Source organism: Pistacia vera, unplaced genomic scaffold, assembly GCF_008641045.1.
Source record: "Pistacia vera cultivar Batoury unplaced genomic scaffold, PisVer_v2 Contig531, whole genome shotgun sequence".
NCBI classification, from domain to species: Eukaryota; Viridiplantae; Streptophyta; class Magnoliopsida; order Sapindales; family Anacardiaceae; genus Pistacia; species Pistacia vera.
The window spans coordinates 410,870-430,242 of NW_022196370.1; the positions used below are offsets into that span (position 1 = coordinate 410,870).

A 19,373-nucleotide genomic window follows, 5' to 3' on the forward strand; every position below is an offset into this window, starting at 1 on the left:
CTATTAACCCCACTTAAAAAATGTGTGGTCAGTATTTATTGCTATTAGTTTTTACTCTTTCACGCATAATTAAAACGCAACATTACATTCTTCCTTTCGGCCTTGCCAAATCCAATACGACAAGAAAATGTAAAAACAAGTTTCTCCTCTATTATTCATGCAACAATAAAATAGTAAAGAAATTCATCGGAGTCATGAATCAAGATCTCCTTTTCTTTTCTCATTAATTTTGTACCAATATTTTAATTGTTAATAATTTGTTTTTGTTTTGATGATGCAAAGAGAGAAGGATGATGATCGGTAAAAACTGTTTTGAGTATTATTTTTTTTTTTTTTTTATACAATAACTCGGGAGGAAGATGATGAAAAGTTGAACCTAGATGATGTATGGTGGACAAGAATTTAAACTTTTCATGTTTTCACAATGTTAATTTGTGATTTATTATTGAAAATATTTGTTAAAGGACTTCTGAAGATACATCCATGGCTTTTGCTTTTGCCGTGGTTGAGATCTCTATTTTGGCCAATATTTAATTTAGGGTTTTCAGTTGTTTAATATTTGGTAACATGGATTGAAGGATAAGAAGGAAAAGTATTAAATAAAAACTATAAGAGAATCTCGACCACATATTTTATAAGTGCCACGTGTCTAAAGTGGTATAAAGTTCAAATAAAACTCAATCAGGAGAGAATTCTTATACGCAAAGGTGAAGGAAATTGTAGCTATGTGTGGAATTGACGTGACGGAAAGGAGATGGTGTTTGTTGTTGACGGGGAAGGGGGAGTACTGTGAGGGTGGGCGTGTCCGAATATCCGCCCAAACAACAGATATTTATACCAATCCCAATAATTGAAACGGGTCCGGATGATCTATTGAAGCCAGAACTTATCCAGCCACTCTATCCATATTCCAAACAACACACCCACAGAAAACTGAAAGAAAGAGAAAGATGATAGTGGCAAATAATGGTTTGGGCTTGAATATAATATGATTCATACAACTTCCGCCCACCAATTGAGGCCTTTCCACTGCTTAGATTTCTCAGTCAAGAAATCTAACAGTTTGAGTTTGTTTTGGCTTGTTGGACTTCGAATTCCGCTTCGCCTTCCAAAAACAAAAACTCAAAACCCGAAATCTTTCTGTTGTCTCTGCAGCAATAGTAACAATAGCGATACTAATAATATATAACAATTCTTCTTGTTTGGGATGGGATTGGAATCGAGGGACTCGCCACTTCTCTGAAATTGAACAAGCTGAGAGCTATGCTTCTGTTCTAAAGGTACTTCTCTTATTTATTCTTTTTGGTCTCTGTCGTTTTTCCCCATTCCTAAAAACCCTAATTTCGTATTTGAAACGTAGAATTATATAACCCCCATTTTTTGCGGAAATGTTGGTTAAGTCCCGGTTCTTAAGTCGTTCCACTCGGGTACCCGAATCTCGGTTCTTAAACTAGAATTTCACCCAAATGGGTAACTGGGTAAGGGTAAAGCTGAATTTCATGGTCAAAGTATAAAAGACCCAAACTTGGCTGAATTTCATAGGTCAAAATATAAGAAGACCCAACTTGGCTAAATATGAAAGAGCCCTATTTCGTATATATTATGTATAGAGAATTTTAAAATACAATGCAATTTTACGTATATACCTCAATACAAAAAAATTAGCCTAATATTCAGTAGGAACCTATTATTTCGTGACTAAGAGCATTCTATCTCTATCTCATGAAATGGAGCCTCAACCGCATATGAGAAGACCAGTAAGCTGTGGAGTTTCCACATCTATCCGCCTCGCATAAGAATTGATGGCTGGAATCATCTCAGCCCTGGAGACTCGCCTTCAATCGAGCTTCTTCCTTCTTCAGTCGTCCCTCCAGACGTTGAGTATTACAGAATGAGACGGCCTTTCTCAAGGCCTCTTCACATCAGGCGTGGTCTTCAATCCTCTCATGTAATCCTCTGATCTTTCCCTTCCTCTTCTCGATCTCTCTCTCACACACACACCACACTATGTAATTCATTAATTGATCTCTCTTTCTCTCTCTCTCGATCTCACACACACCACTGAGTAATTTATTATTAATTGATTAAACAAAACCTAATTTGAATAATATATAATTACTGGTATATCGATCTATGTTTAAAGAGACTCAGATATCTGTGATAGAATTGCTTATTTAATTCATGTTTAAATTATAGTGATCTAATTAGAATTCTCTTTCAAATGAGTTTATCTCTGCATACTTCATTATTATTATTGTTTTTTATTTATTAAGAGTTATATATAAACTATATATTACATTAGCCATAAGCCGAATTAATATTGTCCCTAACTTTACATTTTTTAAAAATATATAAGTACTTTCTAATAAAGACTTCAAGTGTGCCTAAAATATTTATTTAAATTTTTTTTTTGAACTACTCTTTTCAAACTTCCCTGTATAATTACGAGCTAATATTGGTCAATTTAATAGGAATCCTGTAGAGCGGACCTTTAATAATCTTTAGAATGTTTTTAGATAATTAAAATCATTTTTTTTAGAATAATTACAATGTCATTGATTAGTAAAACACTCTGATTCATTTCAGTTAAATAATCATAGAAAATCATTATTGTTGTTTGTAAATAAATGAAATAGTTCTTTCATAAATTTAATGGTCCCAAATACATCAATCCTCCTTTAGAATCGTACTTGTGAATTTGACAAGTTTTTAATGACTCATTTTTCTCACAAGACACCAGACCCATTACTGAAATTCATCTCCATATACATGTTTTGTGTCCTTTTCAGTCTGATTATGTTAATGGATTTATTTCTAGAGTTTGTCTTTTATGATTTGTTTGAAAATAAATCTACCAATTGTTTCAGTTCTAAGAAATAGGTCCATATTACGCGATCACATTTTATTTGCGGGTTTAGATACTGTGACTTAATTTTAACTTAATTTTATTTCCGGGATGTGATACTGAACTTCTGACTTATTTTTGACATTCCCTGTTATTGTTAATGATTCATATTGTTAGATCAATATTTATATAAAGTAAGATATAATTAAGAAAATAAAATTTGAATATACAGAATATTGAAAATGTCTCTCAAAGATGATTTCTCAATGATCATCAAAAAAAATAATAATAATAAATCATTCAATTCATATTTGAAATTCTACCTAATTATAATGTTAATTTCGCTGCTTTGTGTGGTTTTATAGATTGATTTCATGCTAGCAAGTGGCTACACTTGCAGCAACCAAACGGAGGAGGCGCCATGAACGTAACCAACCTTCAAGTTTACCTCAAACCATCAATTAATGTTCCGCACTTTCAACTAGAGCTTGTTCAATGCACCCCTTCATATATGATTTTCTTTGTCGATTTAACTCCTCGAAAGGACCTCGTTCTCAATCCGATTACCTCAAACCTTTTATGAAGAAACTCAACTCGTGTTTACAGGCAAAAACTCGACCAAGTCCCCGAAATCAACCTACTTCTCATCATCTCTGTATTTCGTGGCGTGGTGTCACCCACAGGATTCTGGTGAGCTAAAGTGTGAGGATGGTGATGGTGGAAAAGATCGTTGTGAAAGATAATCAGAGAGAATGTGAGTCCTATTTCTTATGAGTTATGCGGATATGGATGGATAAATATTTATATTTTGTTGGGAAAGAATGAGTGTGAGTGAAATTGAGAGAGGTGAAATGGAAAAGAGGGATGGTTTGATTAAAAGAAGGGCTATAGAGATGGATCTCAGCTTGTGATGCCCAAGCAGTTTGGAGATGAAGTTGGCAACCGGTTTTGGGATTTATTAAAGATGTTTTCAACGTATGAATATATATATTATATTGGTGTGTTCTGCTTTAGGTCTACAAAGATATGAACCTGAAAATTAATTCATTTGTAAAGAAAATATTAAATTGTTGAAAATTACCATGGTGTGTCAATTTATTTGTAAATTATGAATTCTATTAACATAATTTTATTTAATTTTTGATAAATATAAATATAAACTTTAAATAAAATTATGAAGAAGAAGAATAATTTTTTTTATAACAATTATACCTTACCTAAAGTAAAAAAAAAAAAAAAAGCAGGATGAGGGTTGAATATGAAAATGGTGGGTGCTAAAAATCATGTCCCTTATCTAATCCAATCCCCTTATTTGGGAGGGCTAAGGTATCTTATGGTTGGTTCATATGATCCATTAATGTACCAAATCAATCAACTTGGCCTTCTCCTGTCCAGTGGACAACCCAACCCTCAGAAAAAGGCCACCACACACGACCCTTCAATTGTGGGCTTTTTCATCACACAACATTCCTGTTTTTTTTAAAAATATATAAACATTCCACCATGTTCTGAAAACCGGACAAACTATGACCCGTTCAAGGTTTTGGTTTCTATTTTGACTGGTTTGACCAGTTGGATCGATTGGTTGGCAATATTCTATAATACATGTTAGTCCCTAAATGTTGAAATTCGTCAAAACACCCCTATAATACTCTCTATGTTTTGAATTTGTCCAACACCCATGTCCAACAAAGAGACTGATGATGGTGGCAGCAGCGACGATCGACGGCCAATCGAAGTTTGGAATCATGGGGCTTTTGATGTACAGATGCTAGCGAATCTGATAGTGGTGCTAGGGAGTTCCATCGGCGCCGGAACTCACCGAATCAAGAAAGAAGTCTGACGGTCGTGTGAACTTTAGGTGGACGCGAGCGACGAAGGCTGGATGACGACCACTAAAATGACTGGTTTTTGTCGTGGGATCCGTCAAGTCTAATGGTGGTGTTTTCTCTCTCCTCGAACGATGCCGGAATCTGGTGGGATTGAGTTATGATTGGATCGCGATTCGGCACTATTCCAGGTCCCAACCGCGCTCAATCCGGTTTGATTGAAAATAGCGGTTTTCAGAGAATATCAGATCGGATATGCCATCAGCTACCGTTCGAACTGGTCTGATCGAACGATCCGTTCGTTTTCAGAACATTATTCCACCTTTGACGTTAACTCGGACAATTTTGATAATAAAAAAAGGTATTTTTACATTTTTATCCTTATGATAAAGACTAAGAAAAAAAGGTATTTTATAATTTTACCCTTATAATAAAACTAAGTAGTCATTTCAGATGATTGACCAATATTTGACATAACAATAAAACCTCAACCTATGTTTTAACACAAACTTTCTGTAATATTTGTTGCAATACAAAACATTCCCATCTGGTATTAGCTCCAGCAGCCAGTGGTGATTGTGGAATATTTTAGCGAAGGACATGCATAACATTTCTGCTTCATTTGCAACTTGCTTTGTTGTCGTGGAATGGATTTGTCATGGTTGAACAGTGAAATACTTACATTAGTATTTTGGTGTGGCTAGTTGTAGGATAAATTATGTACTGAAACCATTGCTCTATTGCCACATGGCTGGCATTTATTCTTCAAAAAAGAGTCGGGTTCTGCGCACTTAATACCATATGTCGGATCTGGAATTTTCTCAGACCCGCTATCACCCCAAGTCCTTCCTCTCTAGGGCAAAACCTTTATTGAAGACTTCGAACATAACAATTCCCTTCAATTATATTATAATTTCTAAAAATTATTTTTGAATTATAAATTAAACATCCTTTTGAACCAATTTTTTTATTTAAAATGTTTATATCGCAATTGGCAAAACAAGTAAAAACATTTTTATTTAAATTAATTTTGTTCAGAGCTTATCCTACCGTTAATCAAATAAATAATAATTTTTTAATGATTAAAAGACACATCTTAAGCGTTTCGGTTTCTTGTTTATTATTAAATTGTTATATTATTATATATGTAATTTACTAATTTCTTTTCCTGAATCGTACATCATCTTTTTTGGTTAATCTAGGTTGTTCAAACTAATTTATGCGTACTTCAATTAATTTTTAGGATCTATTAAATATTTTACAAGACTAAAATACCATATAAGTTACAATGTTGTAGATGACTTCAAAGTTCAAATTCAAAAACTCAATGAAATTATGCAATCATACATAATTTCATTTACCTAATTCAAAATAGTTTCTAAAATTTTATTAAGAAACGAACTAGGAAACTCATATATATATATATATATATTCTCTTTTATCACTTTTAGTTTCCTTTCTTTTATCTTCTTTCCTTTTCTTCGCATTCCAAACTTGTTTATTCTTGCAAAACAAAACCATGGTGTCAATTAAAAGTTTTGGAAGTCAAAAATTAAGAAAGGCTGTTCAAGGAGAAAATAGTAGCATTCCACTGCCTTTCCCTCCTGATGAATTTTGATATTTTTAGGGTTTAAGAATATGTGATTTTCATGTCAATTAACTTCACTTTTGTAATATTAGCACTAATTATATTTTTCTTATTGTTTTTTATTCGGGTTTATGAGTTTGATATTACTTATTTAGGAATTAAGATTACAAGTATAAAATTGATTGACTTTGTAATCGTTTTTTCAAATTTATTGGTTTTATTATTATTATATTTTAAACGATCCTTTTTCAAAATGATTCTCTTTATGATTTTTTGTTAATTAGGAATTGCTATGCATTTAAAATACGAATTAGGAATTATTATTTTTTAAGTAATTTTAATTAACGATATTTTGGCAATCAAATAAATTTATTTTTTAAATAATAATTTTTTGACAACGATGTTGGGATTTAAATCAATTTGTTTTTCTAATAATCCTTCTTAATAACATTAATTAAAAGATAAAAAGAAGAAATTATTTTTATTTTTTTTATTGCCGGGGCATCCGTGCTCATGCCTAATGTGTCAGAGTTGAGCTAACAAAAGAGGCAAAAGGAGAATACCGAGGCTCTGAAAGTATGCTCGAAGAAGAATGGTGAAAAGAGTGGAGTAATGTTAGCTTTACTCTTCCTTCTTACTCCTTTCTCTTACTCACTCATGTGTTCAGTGGATGTAAGAAGAGAGAGAATAGAGTAAGAAGGGAGATTAACACAAGTGAGTAAAAGAAATGAGTAAGAATAGAAAATAAGGCTAGCATTATTCATATTTTTGTGATATACTTTGTCTTATTTATACAAAAATACAAATGTAGGAATAATAGTACAATGAATACATAATTACATGAAATTAGGGAAATAGATAAACCCTGATTACACCAATCAAGCCAGAATTATAATAATTCTATAATCATGTTGTGATCATAACATGTATTCTATCATAATGTTCTAAGATAACCCACAAATATAAGGAGTGATTTAAGGTGATTTGAACGATTTAAATTAATTTCGATTTCTATGCAATATTCCCAAACTTGTTTATTATTTCTTACAAAACAAAACAATGACGTCTAGCCTCGAAACCCAACAGCTTTTAGACAATGCTGTGGAGCTTGCTATCAAAGATTTCCAAGTACTTTTTCTAAAACCTGAAGAGAAGATTAAACTTTAATTAGGGCTTAGACTTTAATAAAAGTGCAGATCCATGGGCAGATTTCTGTGTTAATGAGATGATGCAAGCTGTTAATTTGACTGATGCCAGAAACCGTGCATCAAAAACCCTAGAGGCTTTCATGTGCTCGATGAACGCAAAGCACAAGGAAAGCGAAGATAAGCTGATGAAGGAGAATGGGATTTTGAAGCGCGCGGTAATTATTCAGCACCAGCGTCATCATAAGGAAGAGGATGAGTTGAACAAGACGAAGAAATTGGTATTAGGAATGGGATATGAAGAACAATTAAAAGCTTTGGAAGGTAAAAATAATGGCGTTGACTCTTCATCTGAAAGAAGCTGTTCAACAGGAAAACAGTAGCACCCCACGACGTTTTCCTCCTGATGTTTTTTGATATTTTTAGGGTTTAAAAATATGTAATTTAATTTCATGTCAAATGTCACTTTTGGAAATACAATATGACATCTCTCCAGTGATACTTTATATAATAATAACATTTGTGTAGTCACAAAAAATTATGATTCCAACTTGAACTAGTTATAAATAAGAATAAATTTCGTATTGTAATAAATTGTAATTTTTCTAGGTCCCGTCTTAAGGAACTTGCCTTTATATAGAAATAATTATATGTATATTGTAAAAAATATATGTTATATTATATTAAAGGTTTAAGATGAAATAAAGTATTTATCTAAAGTTATTTGAGACAATGATTTATGTTTTAGAGTTGTTACCATACATTTTATTTTGCGGATACGTAAGCCACCAGCATGAACACCTTCTTGTAATATTTCTAGCTCTCAAACATGTTTAGAGCTTCTTGACATGAAATTTTTGATATTTCCGTACTGTCATCTTCAAGATTATCTCCTTCATCTTCTTGTCTAATTCCAATAATGATTTTTTTTTTTCAGTTAAAACATACACAACTTGTTGCTCATTTGGATTATTGAGGAAGACATTAATATCCATTTGATTAGTGTAGTGAAGTTGTATCACTCAATTTTACAGTGATTTTTTAATATCTTCTTAATGCTACTACAACAATGAATTGAAATACTAATACTACTAAAACATGAATTATAAAATAAGAAATTAAAACAATAATTCTTGTAACTATACCTCTATTAAATTATAACCTCCTTACAGTAATAAATTTAATTAGTCTTAACATTATGACTATAGAGAAGTTATACTATATTAGTATAAGTTAGATTTCATTTATTTATTTTTTTTTTATGAGTTTGATATTAATTGTTATAAGTTAGTTTTCAATATTAGTTTATGAGCTTGATATTAAGTGTTTAGGGTTATTAATAAATATGATATTATTTAATTATTTAATGGGTTCTGAAAGTTTATTAATCTTTGATTGTTTCTGCAGTGAAAAACCCTTCTTTGGATTCTAATTCTATCGTCCTACGAACTTATCATAATAATATGATCCGGTCTTGAATGAAATTTTACACAAATTTAGTATTAATAACCATAATAGCCCACTAGGGGTGGGAAATTAACCCGCTCGGCCCGACTTGTCCCATGATGGGTTAGGCCAAAATGCGGGCCAGGCCGAGTTAGGCCTGCTTCATGGGCCAAAAATGTTAGCATAGCCCAGCCCACTAACCCTAACTCGAGGGGTTTTTGTGTGCCCGACCTGAAATCTTTTTTATTTTTTTATCTATTTTCTTTTGTATAATTTTTTTTAGCTAACTTTTCAAATATCAATTCAATTAAAGTAATTTTTTTTAGTTAACATTTCAAATATTAATTCAATTTTAATACAATTAAATTGTAATATAAAAAAACTTAGATTTATTCATTTATCAAAAAATAAAATCACCTTGTGAACTGTCCACTCTATGAGTTGAGTTATCCTACAAGTTAAGCTAAACTGAGTTACCGATCCATTAGCATATAACAGTCCATAAATAGGAAATCAAAATCCCATTCTATTTCCTCTTCTGCTAAGATCCTGAATCTTACTAAAATTAGTAAACTTAATCTGATAAATGCAAGAAATCTTATTTCTTTCCTAATAGTGATTATCTCTCAAAGTAAGACTTCGTGTCCTACTAGAATTCTAACCCCTTATGTTCACTATAAAAATAGAGGTTTACCCTCTCATTATTTATTCAATGTCCATTGCTCAAAATCAACTATTTTGCTAAGAAGTTCTTGCTCCCGAGAATTCTACACCTTTGCCCTAGTCTTGACCTATGACAAAACTCTTGGTAATCTTTCTTTCCCTAATTCTCATACAACCGTCTCTTTCAACCTTGCGGACTTGAGCATCGGAGTACCTACAGCAAACACCACCTCAGTGTTTTTTGTAAGTTTCACGCTTGTCTTTTCATGTATGCAGGTTAGCGGATTGTCAATGACCCTAACCCTAGGGGATCAGACCCTATTTCCATAACCATAGATTTTTTGCGTCTACACAAATTACAAAGTTACAATTTACAAAACAACTAATTTGAGGGTTGACTAGGACCTCCCTCATCTGTATCATCTAAATTGCAAAATTGAAATGATTATATTAAAGTATCGTCGACAACTTCGTATTGATCTTGATGACGCGACTGTTCCCAATCTTGAAAATATGTGAGGACTTCAATCAATTTTGGTGAAAGTTTAGTCCTCCTTTCATTTAAAAATGTCCACTTGCACTAAATGTTTGTTCGGATGAAACGGTTGAGACAGGAACAGAAAAAACATCCAGGGCAAGTCTTGATAATATCGGAAAAATATATTTTTTGGTTTTTCAGTATTCTAAGACATCAAAGTTGACTCTTTATTGTGGATCTGCTGGTAGCAAGTTAGGGGTTCCCAAATATTGGTAAAGCTCATTACTCTGTAGCTGCATAGAGAATATTATATTCGTTGTTGATGCTTCTGAAGAGGAGGCTGTGCTTCGGGTTCGGGTCTTCTTCTGCCTATTAAATGCATTCCAAGAGTCAAAGTCTTCATTTGTGTCTTCTCCTGCTGCTTCCTCGGGTATTGTGCTTCTTTGCTAGTTTCCATACCTGCTTTCATATTGTAAATACACCTCTTCAAGACACTGTCATATCTCTCATAGTTGATTGAAATATACATTTCTTCTTGTAAATTTTCACTTAACTTGTTTAAACCATTTCCTAAGCCCGCTAATTTAATTCTAAGATCAAATATGACAGCTAAACAAAAAAAAAGAGAAAGAACAAGTTTTTAATATTTTTTTAAATTTTAATTCTATTGCTTCTATTGGCCTCGCTAAAATTTTATGGTTTTTGTTTTGAGCAAATAAATATGAAATTGTTATAATTATATGTATTATCAATTAACCAAAAAGTTTTAAGGTAACAAGATAAAAGGTTTTGAGAAACTAATGAAATTTTTGAAATATATACCAATCAACTCTTTACCGGACATTAAGTGGACTGTTAATGTCTGACACGACCATTAACCACTCTAACTCATCAAATATGTGAAAAGGGGAAATTCACATGGCAAATTAGCATATAAATTTGTTCTAATACACTTGTCTCAAGTACAGTCTTGTCAATTATCAAAAACCAACTTATTAAATGATGTGCTACTCAAATCAATTACGTTAATGTGATCTCGTATACAATGCTTAACTAATAAGAGGACCGAAAGAATACATACATGTAGGAAATTACATCTGACGGTTCTTAAATGTAAAATTTAACCGAATACAGAAACTAAGAGTGAAAAAATGAAGTTTAATGGATAATTGATATATTTATAAATAGTGGTGCGCTGATGTACGAAAGAAATATACAAACTGATGTGACACTGCTCTTTAATTAATATATCATTTATCTAATTTAATTAACATTTAATAATTTAACTTTATGTGGATTTATTGTTAGTTTGTATGAAACAATTTGTATATTTAATATTATTTATTTATGAATAATTGTACAAAATATTTTAGAAGTCACAACCCACAATTTTTTAAAAATCTAATTAGAAAATTATCAACTTAATCCCTATAAAATTCAGTTTTGATTATGGCCCCATGAATGTAACTTTCTATTTTTCGTAGCTCCCTCATTCATTGCATATTATGTTTTGGCCTCAGAAGTCAGAATAGTTTTTTCTGGTTCCACCCCACCCCTCCCTGGCCCTTCGATAGGTGTACCACTTGTTATTAATTGAACACTTATTATTATTAATCAATCAAAATAGTAATAATTGCCCCATGTATGTAACTTTCTATTTTAATTCATGTGGCAAATTAAAATTAAAATTTGTTCTAATACATTTGTTACGAATTCAATCTTGTCAATTATTATATATTTGATTTTGTGTTACTCATCCTTACAAACTCAATTTGGCACCCTTCAGTTTTTAAACTCTAACTTTGACCCCCATAAATGTGATATCCAAACCCCCAATATAAATATCCTGGCTCCAACGCTAACCATGGAACACTGAAACATATCTGATGTATCATTAATCAACATTATTTTTGGTGGCTCTAGAATAAAATTTCTGGCTTCGGTCCACCCAGGGCCCTTGATAGGTCAACCGCAGTACCACTTCCTGTAACATACCTGACCTATCATCAATCAAACACAACTTGATTATGCACCACAAGTTCAATTATTTTGTCACTTATTGAAAAACCAACCTATTTCCATTTGAAGGACTATTCCATTTCTGTGCGAGTTGATAGTTAACACCATTCCTTAACGAAAGGCTAGACCTCCCTTCAACACCGCTCATTTTTTGTAAGGCCTAGCAATCAAGACGGTGCCTTCAAACCAATCTCTCCAATCATCTTACACTCTTCACGTGACCCCTTTTGTTTTTTACCCTTCTTGAAAATGCCAAGTGCTTTCCGTCTTTTTGTCAAATCACTCTTCTCCCAACAAGAACCCGCCACCCCATTACACCAACCAGTTTTACAATACGTGTCAAGATATAATTGGTCATCCACAATAACACCTGTAGGACTGTTTACAGAGGATCCAGTTCGAGCTTTCGCGCTTTTGAGGGATCTCATCTTCATCTTTGTTTCAACTTACAACTGTCCTGTGCCTTCTTTAAATATCTTTATTAGATTTTGTTTTCAAACTTTCTACTTTCAACTTCAAGTCATAAGAACGAACGATCCCTTTCGTCTTGTTTCAAACTTCCTCTTTCTCTTTCTTTCTTTTAACTGTAACTTTCTGCAGGTTCTTCCATGGAGTCTCTGCAAGTCAGTCGTTTTATTTCATGCAGATCATCGTCGTTTTCGAGCACGACGAAACTTGCTCCGAGTTTTAGGCCTGTAACGCAAGTCGGGTTTGGTTCTTTGTGGAGGAAACCGAATAAAAATGGTTGCTTGGTGATCAGGAGCTTGACGTTTGTAAGTGATGGCGGTAGTGGCGGAGCAACGGGTGGCTCCGGCAGTTCGCAAGACGGTTCTTTTGCGGTTGAAGATGATCAAAAGAAGACCAACAAACACATCAACAATAAAATCAACAAGAATAACATCAAAAACGGCAACGTCAACCAAAAAAATGGTCGCGTTTTGGGTGCTGAGAGAGACGACTCTGGTTCTGTTATTGGATTTCAATTGCTTCCTCATTTGGGTATGTTTTTATCACTTCGTTTTGAGTTTGGCATGTATTTCTTATTACAGGAATTTCTGAAAACAAAGAAAACTGTTTTCGAATTCTGGAAAACAAGGGAATTCATTTTTTTCCGTTTTTGGGATTTTAGATCGTATCTAGAAATGGTTTTGGAAATATTTTATTGAACACGTTTATTAAAAGATGTTTTCTGTACTTCATTGTGAAAACAAAAATTGCATCTAAATTTTACATCAAATGGACCAAAAAAAATAAAATAAAATAAAATAAAGAAAGCAAAAAGAGTGTAGGCCTAGAAGCAGAGCAATGTTTTTAATTGTCTCTGCTTTTATTCTGGTTTTAGTTTTGGTTTTACTAATTATTTTGTTATTATATTTGTGGTTGCTTTTACACTTATTTTATTTCTTTATTTCTTTATTTTATTTTTATACAATATTATCTGGTACCTTTACTTTTTTCATAATATTCCTTTCATTTGACTTAATATATTTAGGAAAATAAATTTTGCCTTATTGAAAGTTTGAACTCATAGACCAGAATCTTAAATTTTGGTAATGGGATCAACGTCACCTGTGAAACTCATGATCCAATTTCATTGCCGGGGGCAAATCATGTGGTCACATGCTTTGACTCGGAGAATGGCATATACTATATAATAATATAGTCCCACAAGATAATTGTAGTGATCCCATAAAAAAATTGTTGAATTTATATCGATTTATAGGAATTATTATTATTATTATTATTATTTTTTTTTTTTTTTTAAAGATTGGTTTTCGATTTATGGTGCTTGATCATTACAAATGGAGATTGAATTGTGTTGCAAATGATCCATCCGATTGAATTATTATATCTCTTCACCTGTTAATTCATATTTTTGGGTATCTTGGTGAACTTGTTTATGAAGTAATGTATAATTCATCTTTCTGCAATGAGATGCCCAAATTTTCTGGTCAGTTGATTCTTCTGAAAAGATGATTTACTGAAACAGGCTGGACAGTCCTTGAATGAAGTGTCTTCCTTCTGTTTATTGTAATTGTTTCTAGTGATGCATTTCATGGTTTTTTTAATCATAAATCGATGAACTTTGTAGCGAGTTTTTCAAATCAATTGGTGATATATTACTAATTGTTGTGGATACTGAAGAATTTTGTGAGACCTGATTATGAATCATAAACTTGAACTACAGGGGACAATGAAGTCAGTGAGTCTCAAGGAGATGTAGCTACTCAAGAAGATGTATCTAGTTATGAAGTAGAGAAAACTGAGGACACTGAAGGAGAATCAAAAGCTCAAACTCGGGTAACCCACAGTATTGTCTTTGTCACTTCTGAGGCAGCACCTTATTCTAAAACTGGTGGATTAGGAGATGTTTGTGGTTCTTTGCCTATAGCATTAGCTGCACATGGACATCGTGTAATGGTTGTCTCTCCTAGATATCAGAATGGCACTACTGCAGACCAGAAGTTTGCTAATGCTACAGATTTAGGTCGTCGTATCAAGGTATATTGCTTTGGTGGAGAACAAGAGGTTTCTTTTTTCCACGAGTACAGAGAAGGTGTTGACTGGGTAAGAATTTCTCCTGTCTCTCATTTTATGTTGAGCCTTCATGATTTCTTTTTAATATTTTTCCGGATTGGATTTTTTTTTTTCCTTTTTCTGTTTTTTATAAATGAATGAACTCTTTTCTTCGATTTTAGGTGTTTGTGGACCACCCTGCATATCACAGACCTGGAAATCCATACGGTGATAGTAATGGTGCTTTTGGAGATAACCAGGTCTGGTTTGGAATTGAATTGGGGTTTTAAGATTGTTGACGTAACCGGAATTTCTGTCTTCCAATAATGACAAGGTGTTTTCTCATCTGCTTTTACAGTTTAGGTTCACTTTGCTTAGCTATGCAGCATGCGAAGCTCCATTAGTGCTTCCATTAGGAGGGTTTACTTATGGAGAGAAATGCCTTTTCCTTGTCAATGACTGGCATGCTAGCCTTGTTCCAGTGTAAGTAGTTTTTCTTCTAGCCAATATATTTGATATATGTAGTGAACCATTAGTTGATTACTAATTGATTTATTTAGACTTAGTTCTCCTTTATTGGATCCCTTCCCCACTCCTCTTCTAGTGAGAACAGAAAAACATTCTTTTGGTAAATGAACTTTGTTTTCCTTTGCCTTGTAATCGTGAAAATACCTAAAAGGTTTTATAATCAACTCTTATATATTTTTTGGTTCATAATTCAAAAAACACATCTTGTCATACATCCCTTGCATTTTTTTTTTTGGGGGTTCAATTGCAAATTTTTTCAAATATGTTTCAAGTTGTTAGGGTTTTGATTTTCTGTGCTTTTGTTTTCAGGCTTTTGGCATCCAAGTATCGTCCATATGGAGTTTATAAAGAAGCTCGGAGTATTCTTGTAATACATAACCTTTCACATCAGGTTCTTATCACTTTTTCCACATTCTTTTTAATCTACTATAATTTCACTCTTACACTTTTGGCTCACAAATGTAAGAAATAATTTCTAATGAAATTTAGAAATACACGTCTATGTTACCGGTCTGACTAATTACCTATTTGCATATGCAAGGGTGTCGAACCTGCTGCAACTTTTAAGCATTTGGGATTGCCTTCGCAATGGTATGGGGCACTTGGATGGGTATTTCCCACATGGGCCAGGACACATGCTCTAGACACAGGTGAAGCTGTCAATCTTCTGAAGGGTGCAGTTGTGACATCTGATAGAATACTAACGGTTAGCAAGGTAATTAGCTATGCATACCTTGTTCCTACTTTTGGGTTGTTTAATTTCATAAAATATCTGGGTGCTTTTTTTTTTTCCTGGTATTTTTCAATTGATTAACGACTTCTGAGGTTTAGCTCTTATGTCAATGTTTGATTTGATTTGCTTACTTTTGAGTAAATCTGAATATGAATGAACACAATCTGGGCAAATCAGCCAATTTATATTATGGTTAATATTGTTTGCACCATTCAAGTCAGAAGTGTTATATACTCCATAATATCACACTATGTTTAATGTCAATGTTACTTTTGTTAATTGCAGGGTTATTCATGGGAAATAACAACTCCTGAAGGTGGATATGGCTTACATGAGCTATTAACCAGTCGAAAGAGTGTTCTAGATGGTAAGTGTTTTGAGCTTAAAACTGGGAAACTCCCTCTAATGGCTATTGTCTAGTGTGGAAAAATTAATGTCTCAGGGGTAGACATTACAAAAACTGCCATATACTAGTACCTCCTAGGATTCCGTTTTGATGGAACCAACTTCGTATAATGACCTCTATTTAGGAGCTCACCCCCGTGAATAACATTGTTGCAAACAAGAATAGAACACAAGTCATAACTGACAAAATCTCATGTTGTTCATCATATGCAGGATGTTTCTTTATTGTATGGTCATACCATATGGGCTATATGTATGATATTTGTGCTTGGATTTCTTTTTTTCAACTAATTTATGTTATGATGATTAGGTATCACAAATGGCATTGATGTCGCTGAGTGGAACCCATCTACAGATGAGCACATTGCTGTCCCTTATTCTGCTGATGTTCTCTCTGGAAAGGTGGCTTGGTTAAATCTCATTTCTAGATTTAGTTGTTCTGCGGCAGCATTCTGTAACTGTGTTTTTCTATCAAGTGTAGGTCGAATGCAAGATGGCTTTGCAGAAGGAATTAGGTCTTCCTGTTAGGCCTGATTGTCCTCTGGTAAGATGCAATTTTCTCTTTCTTCCTAGACATGGTAGCAAATATCTCCATGTCTAATTGTTCTTTTAGTGCAACTCGTTAGATTGGATTCGTTGGGAGACTGGACTACCAAAAAGGCATTGACCTGATTCAGGCAGCAACCCCAGAGATTATGGAAGAAGATGTTCAATTTGTAAGTCAGCTTTTCATAAAATCATTAACTTGTTGTATTCAATGACTCTAATTGAAATTATGAGTTTTGATTTTGTCATTCATGACTTGAAAGAGTTACACTAATCAATCCTCAATAGAGAGGGCTTGTGATGTGTATGCATGCGGAAGATGCTTTCTGTGTCACCCCTTTATCAGGATGTACATTGTTGTTTCAGGTTATGCTTGGGTCTGGGGATCCTCAGTATGAGAGCTGGATGAGAGTCGCTGAGGTAACTTACAGAGATAAGTTCCGTGGTTGGGTTGGATTTAATGTTCCAATTTCTCATAGGATCACTGCAGGGTAATGTTTCCATTTTTCTATGAAACTTTTCTTTATGGTTTACGAGTCTTTAAGGAATTGTCGGTTACTCACTTAAGTTCTTGAATGAACAGCTGTGACATACTGTTGATGCCATCAAGATTTGAGCCCTGTGGACTAAATCAATTGTATGCAATGAGATATGGAACTATACCAGTAGTTCATGCCACTGGAGGACTTAGAGTGAGTTCAAACATCCACGAAATAAAGATTCGTTTTTTCAACAGTTTATCTGGTGTATTTAATGCAATTCTCTGTGTGATAGGATACGGTAGAAAACTTTAATCCATATGCTGAAGGAGGCAGTGGTACAGGCACTGGGTATGTAGTTATCCTTAAGCTCTTGGCTTCACTTTTTTCTGTTTACATTTTTCCAAAAAAAAATTGAAGTTAAATATCATAATTCTGATGCTCAGCCTGCAGTCTAGAAACAGAGTGATTTGTTGAGAGAAATTTTATTGTCCATGAAGAAAACCTTCATTGACTTTATCTGTTCCTGTCAATAATTTGAAATGTATCTGATACAAAGCATGCATAGATCTTAAAGGGTGTTAAAAATAGAAAACAAGGCGTGTTCATTTAGTTTGATAGATCAAAACCAAACGGACAAAGGCTTAACATTTTTTACAGGCAAGAAATTTTATTTGCAATTAGATATTAGATTACCAAAATGGACTCCTAGAAAATTCTTGCAATTACAAAAAAATATGTTTAGTTTTTTGTGACATTCATGGTGATTCTATCTCCTGCATTATATTTTTTTATTCATTAAAACTATACTTTCTATAAGTATCAAATTCTCAACTTTGACTGTTAGGACACTTCTCTCTCTCTCTCTCTCTCTCCATTTTTTTTTTCAATTTGGTTGGGTTGGGGTGGACTGTTTATTGTATTTTTTATGTGCGAGGTGGTGTGAGCAATGTTTCATATCCTATAAAATATAATTTCTATAAAATAATGTTGTTGTTAAATGCATTGACAGGTGGACTTTTTCGCCGCTAATCAAAGATAGCATGTTGGCCGTAAGTCATTTCATTACACTTGAACTACCTCTTGCTGTACATTTTTATGTTATCTTTTCCCTTTAGTAAATTGAAATCCAGTATAGCTGTATTACGTCTACAATCAGTGAGGAATATAGCGATTATTATAATAGTTTAGCGTTAAGCCTTTGACAAATTGATTTGGTAGTTGAGCTACAATATGCAAAACATGAAACCTATAGCAGTAAACTTATGATTATTTTTGGAATATTTTGGGGTTTTATCGCTCTGTATCTAACCATCAATGAGTCATTGATAGGCGCTAAGAAATGCAACAAAAACTTATAGAGAATACAAGACATCATGGGAAGGGTTAATGAAGAGATGTATGGAGAAAGATTATACATGGGAAAATGCTGCGACACAATACGAGCAGGTTTTCGAATGGGCCTTCATCGACCGTCCTTATGTTAGCTAAAAGATAAATGAGGCAAAAGCAGTAAAAAGAGAACAACACAATCCCAAACTTCTCGTGATTTAGGTTCTATACATGATGCTGCTGGTCTGGCTCATATCTCCAGCTTAAGAATCACTTTCAGGAAACAGTTATTCTTGTAAACATGCCCGGTGGGTATGCTTTCGACGAGTATGGTGTATTTATTTTTATTTTTTTGACGAGTCAGTGTATTTCTTGACAAGTGCACATCATTGACTGGTGGATCGATTTTTGATCTATAGATTTAGGGGAAAAAATTCCTGTTGTATTAATTATGTATTTCTTTTTAAACAAGCAAAACAATGAGATATTGCTGCTATGACAAATGGTATGCTATATAGTTTACATATAAATTTCCATGTACATGTTCTATTTGGCAAGATTCCTGCACATGGAATTTGGCTCCTTGTGCGTCAAATGTCATCTTATTTAATGAAATCAGACTAAAATTATGGGATTTTTTGTTAATATTTGGAGAGTTTTGGTTGGTGTATAATTGGAAATTTGTGTGATTGCTATTGTGAGACTTAGCTCTTTGAATTCTTAATTGGAGAAAAAACCATAGGCTTCTTGAGCATTATATGGGGGAGGCTTTTATGTTTATATGTATTAGCTAATTCATTAAAATGTGTTATGTCCACAA

At 33.3% G+C, this 19,373-nt stretch overlaps 1 protein-coding gene across 1 annotated transcript; it reads left to right on the forward strand.

Annotated features, from left to right (window-relative positions):
- The first annotated feature begins 12,487 nt into the window (after positions 1 to 12,487).
- Positions 12,488 to 19,139, forward strand: LOC116107290 (starch synthase 1, chloroplastic/amyloplastic-like). Its single transcript, XM_031393578.1, has 15 exons — positions 12,488 to 13,012; positions 14,202 to 14,581; positions 14,713 to 14,790; positions 14,889 to 15,013; positions 15,368 to 15,449; positions 15,600 to 15,773; positions 16,077 to 16,158; positions 16,507 to 16,598; positions 16,678 to 16,740; positions 16,823 to 16,912; positions 17,109 to 17,233; positions 17,326 to 17,434; positions 17,517 to 17,572; positions 18,234 to 18,273; positions 18,554 to 19,139. Exons 1-15 carry the CDS (start codon positions 12,622 to 12,624, stop codon positions 18,710 to 18,712), a joined length of 2,046 nt encoding a protein of 681 aa, XP_031249438.1. The 5' UTR covers positions 12,488 to 12,621; the 3' UTR covers positions 18,713 to 19,139.
- Positions 19,140 to 19,373: the final 234 nt, after the last annotated feature.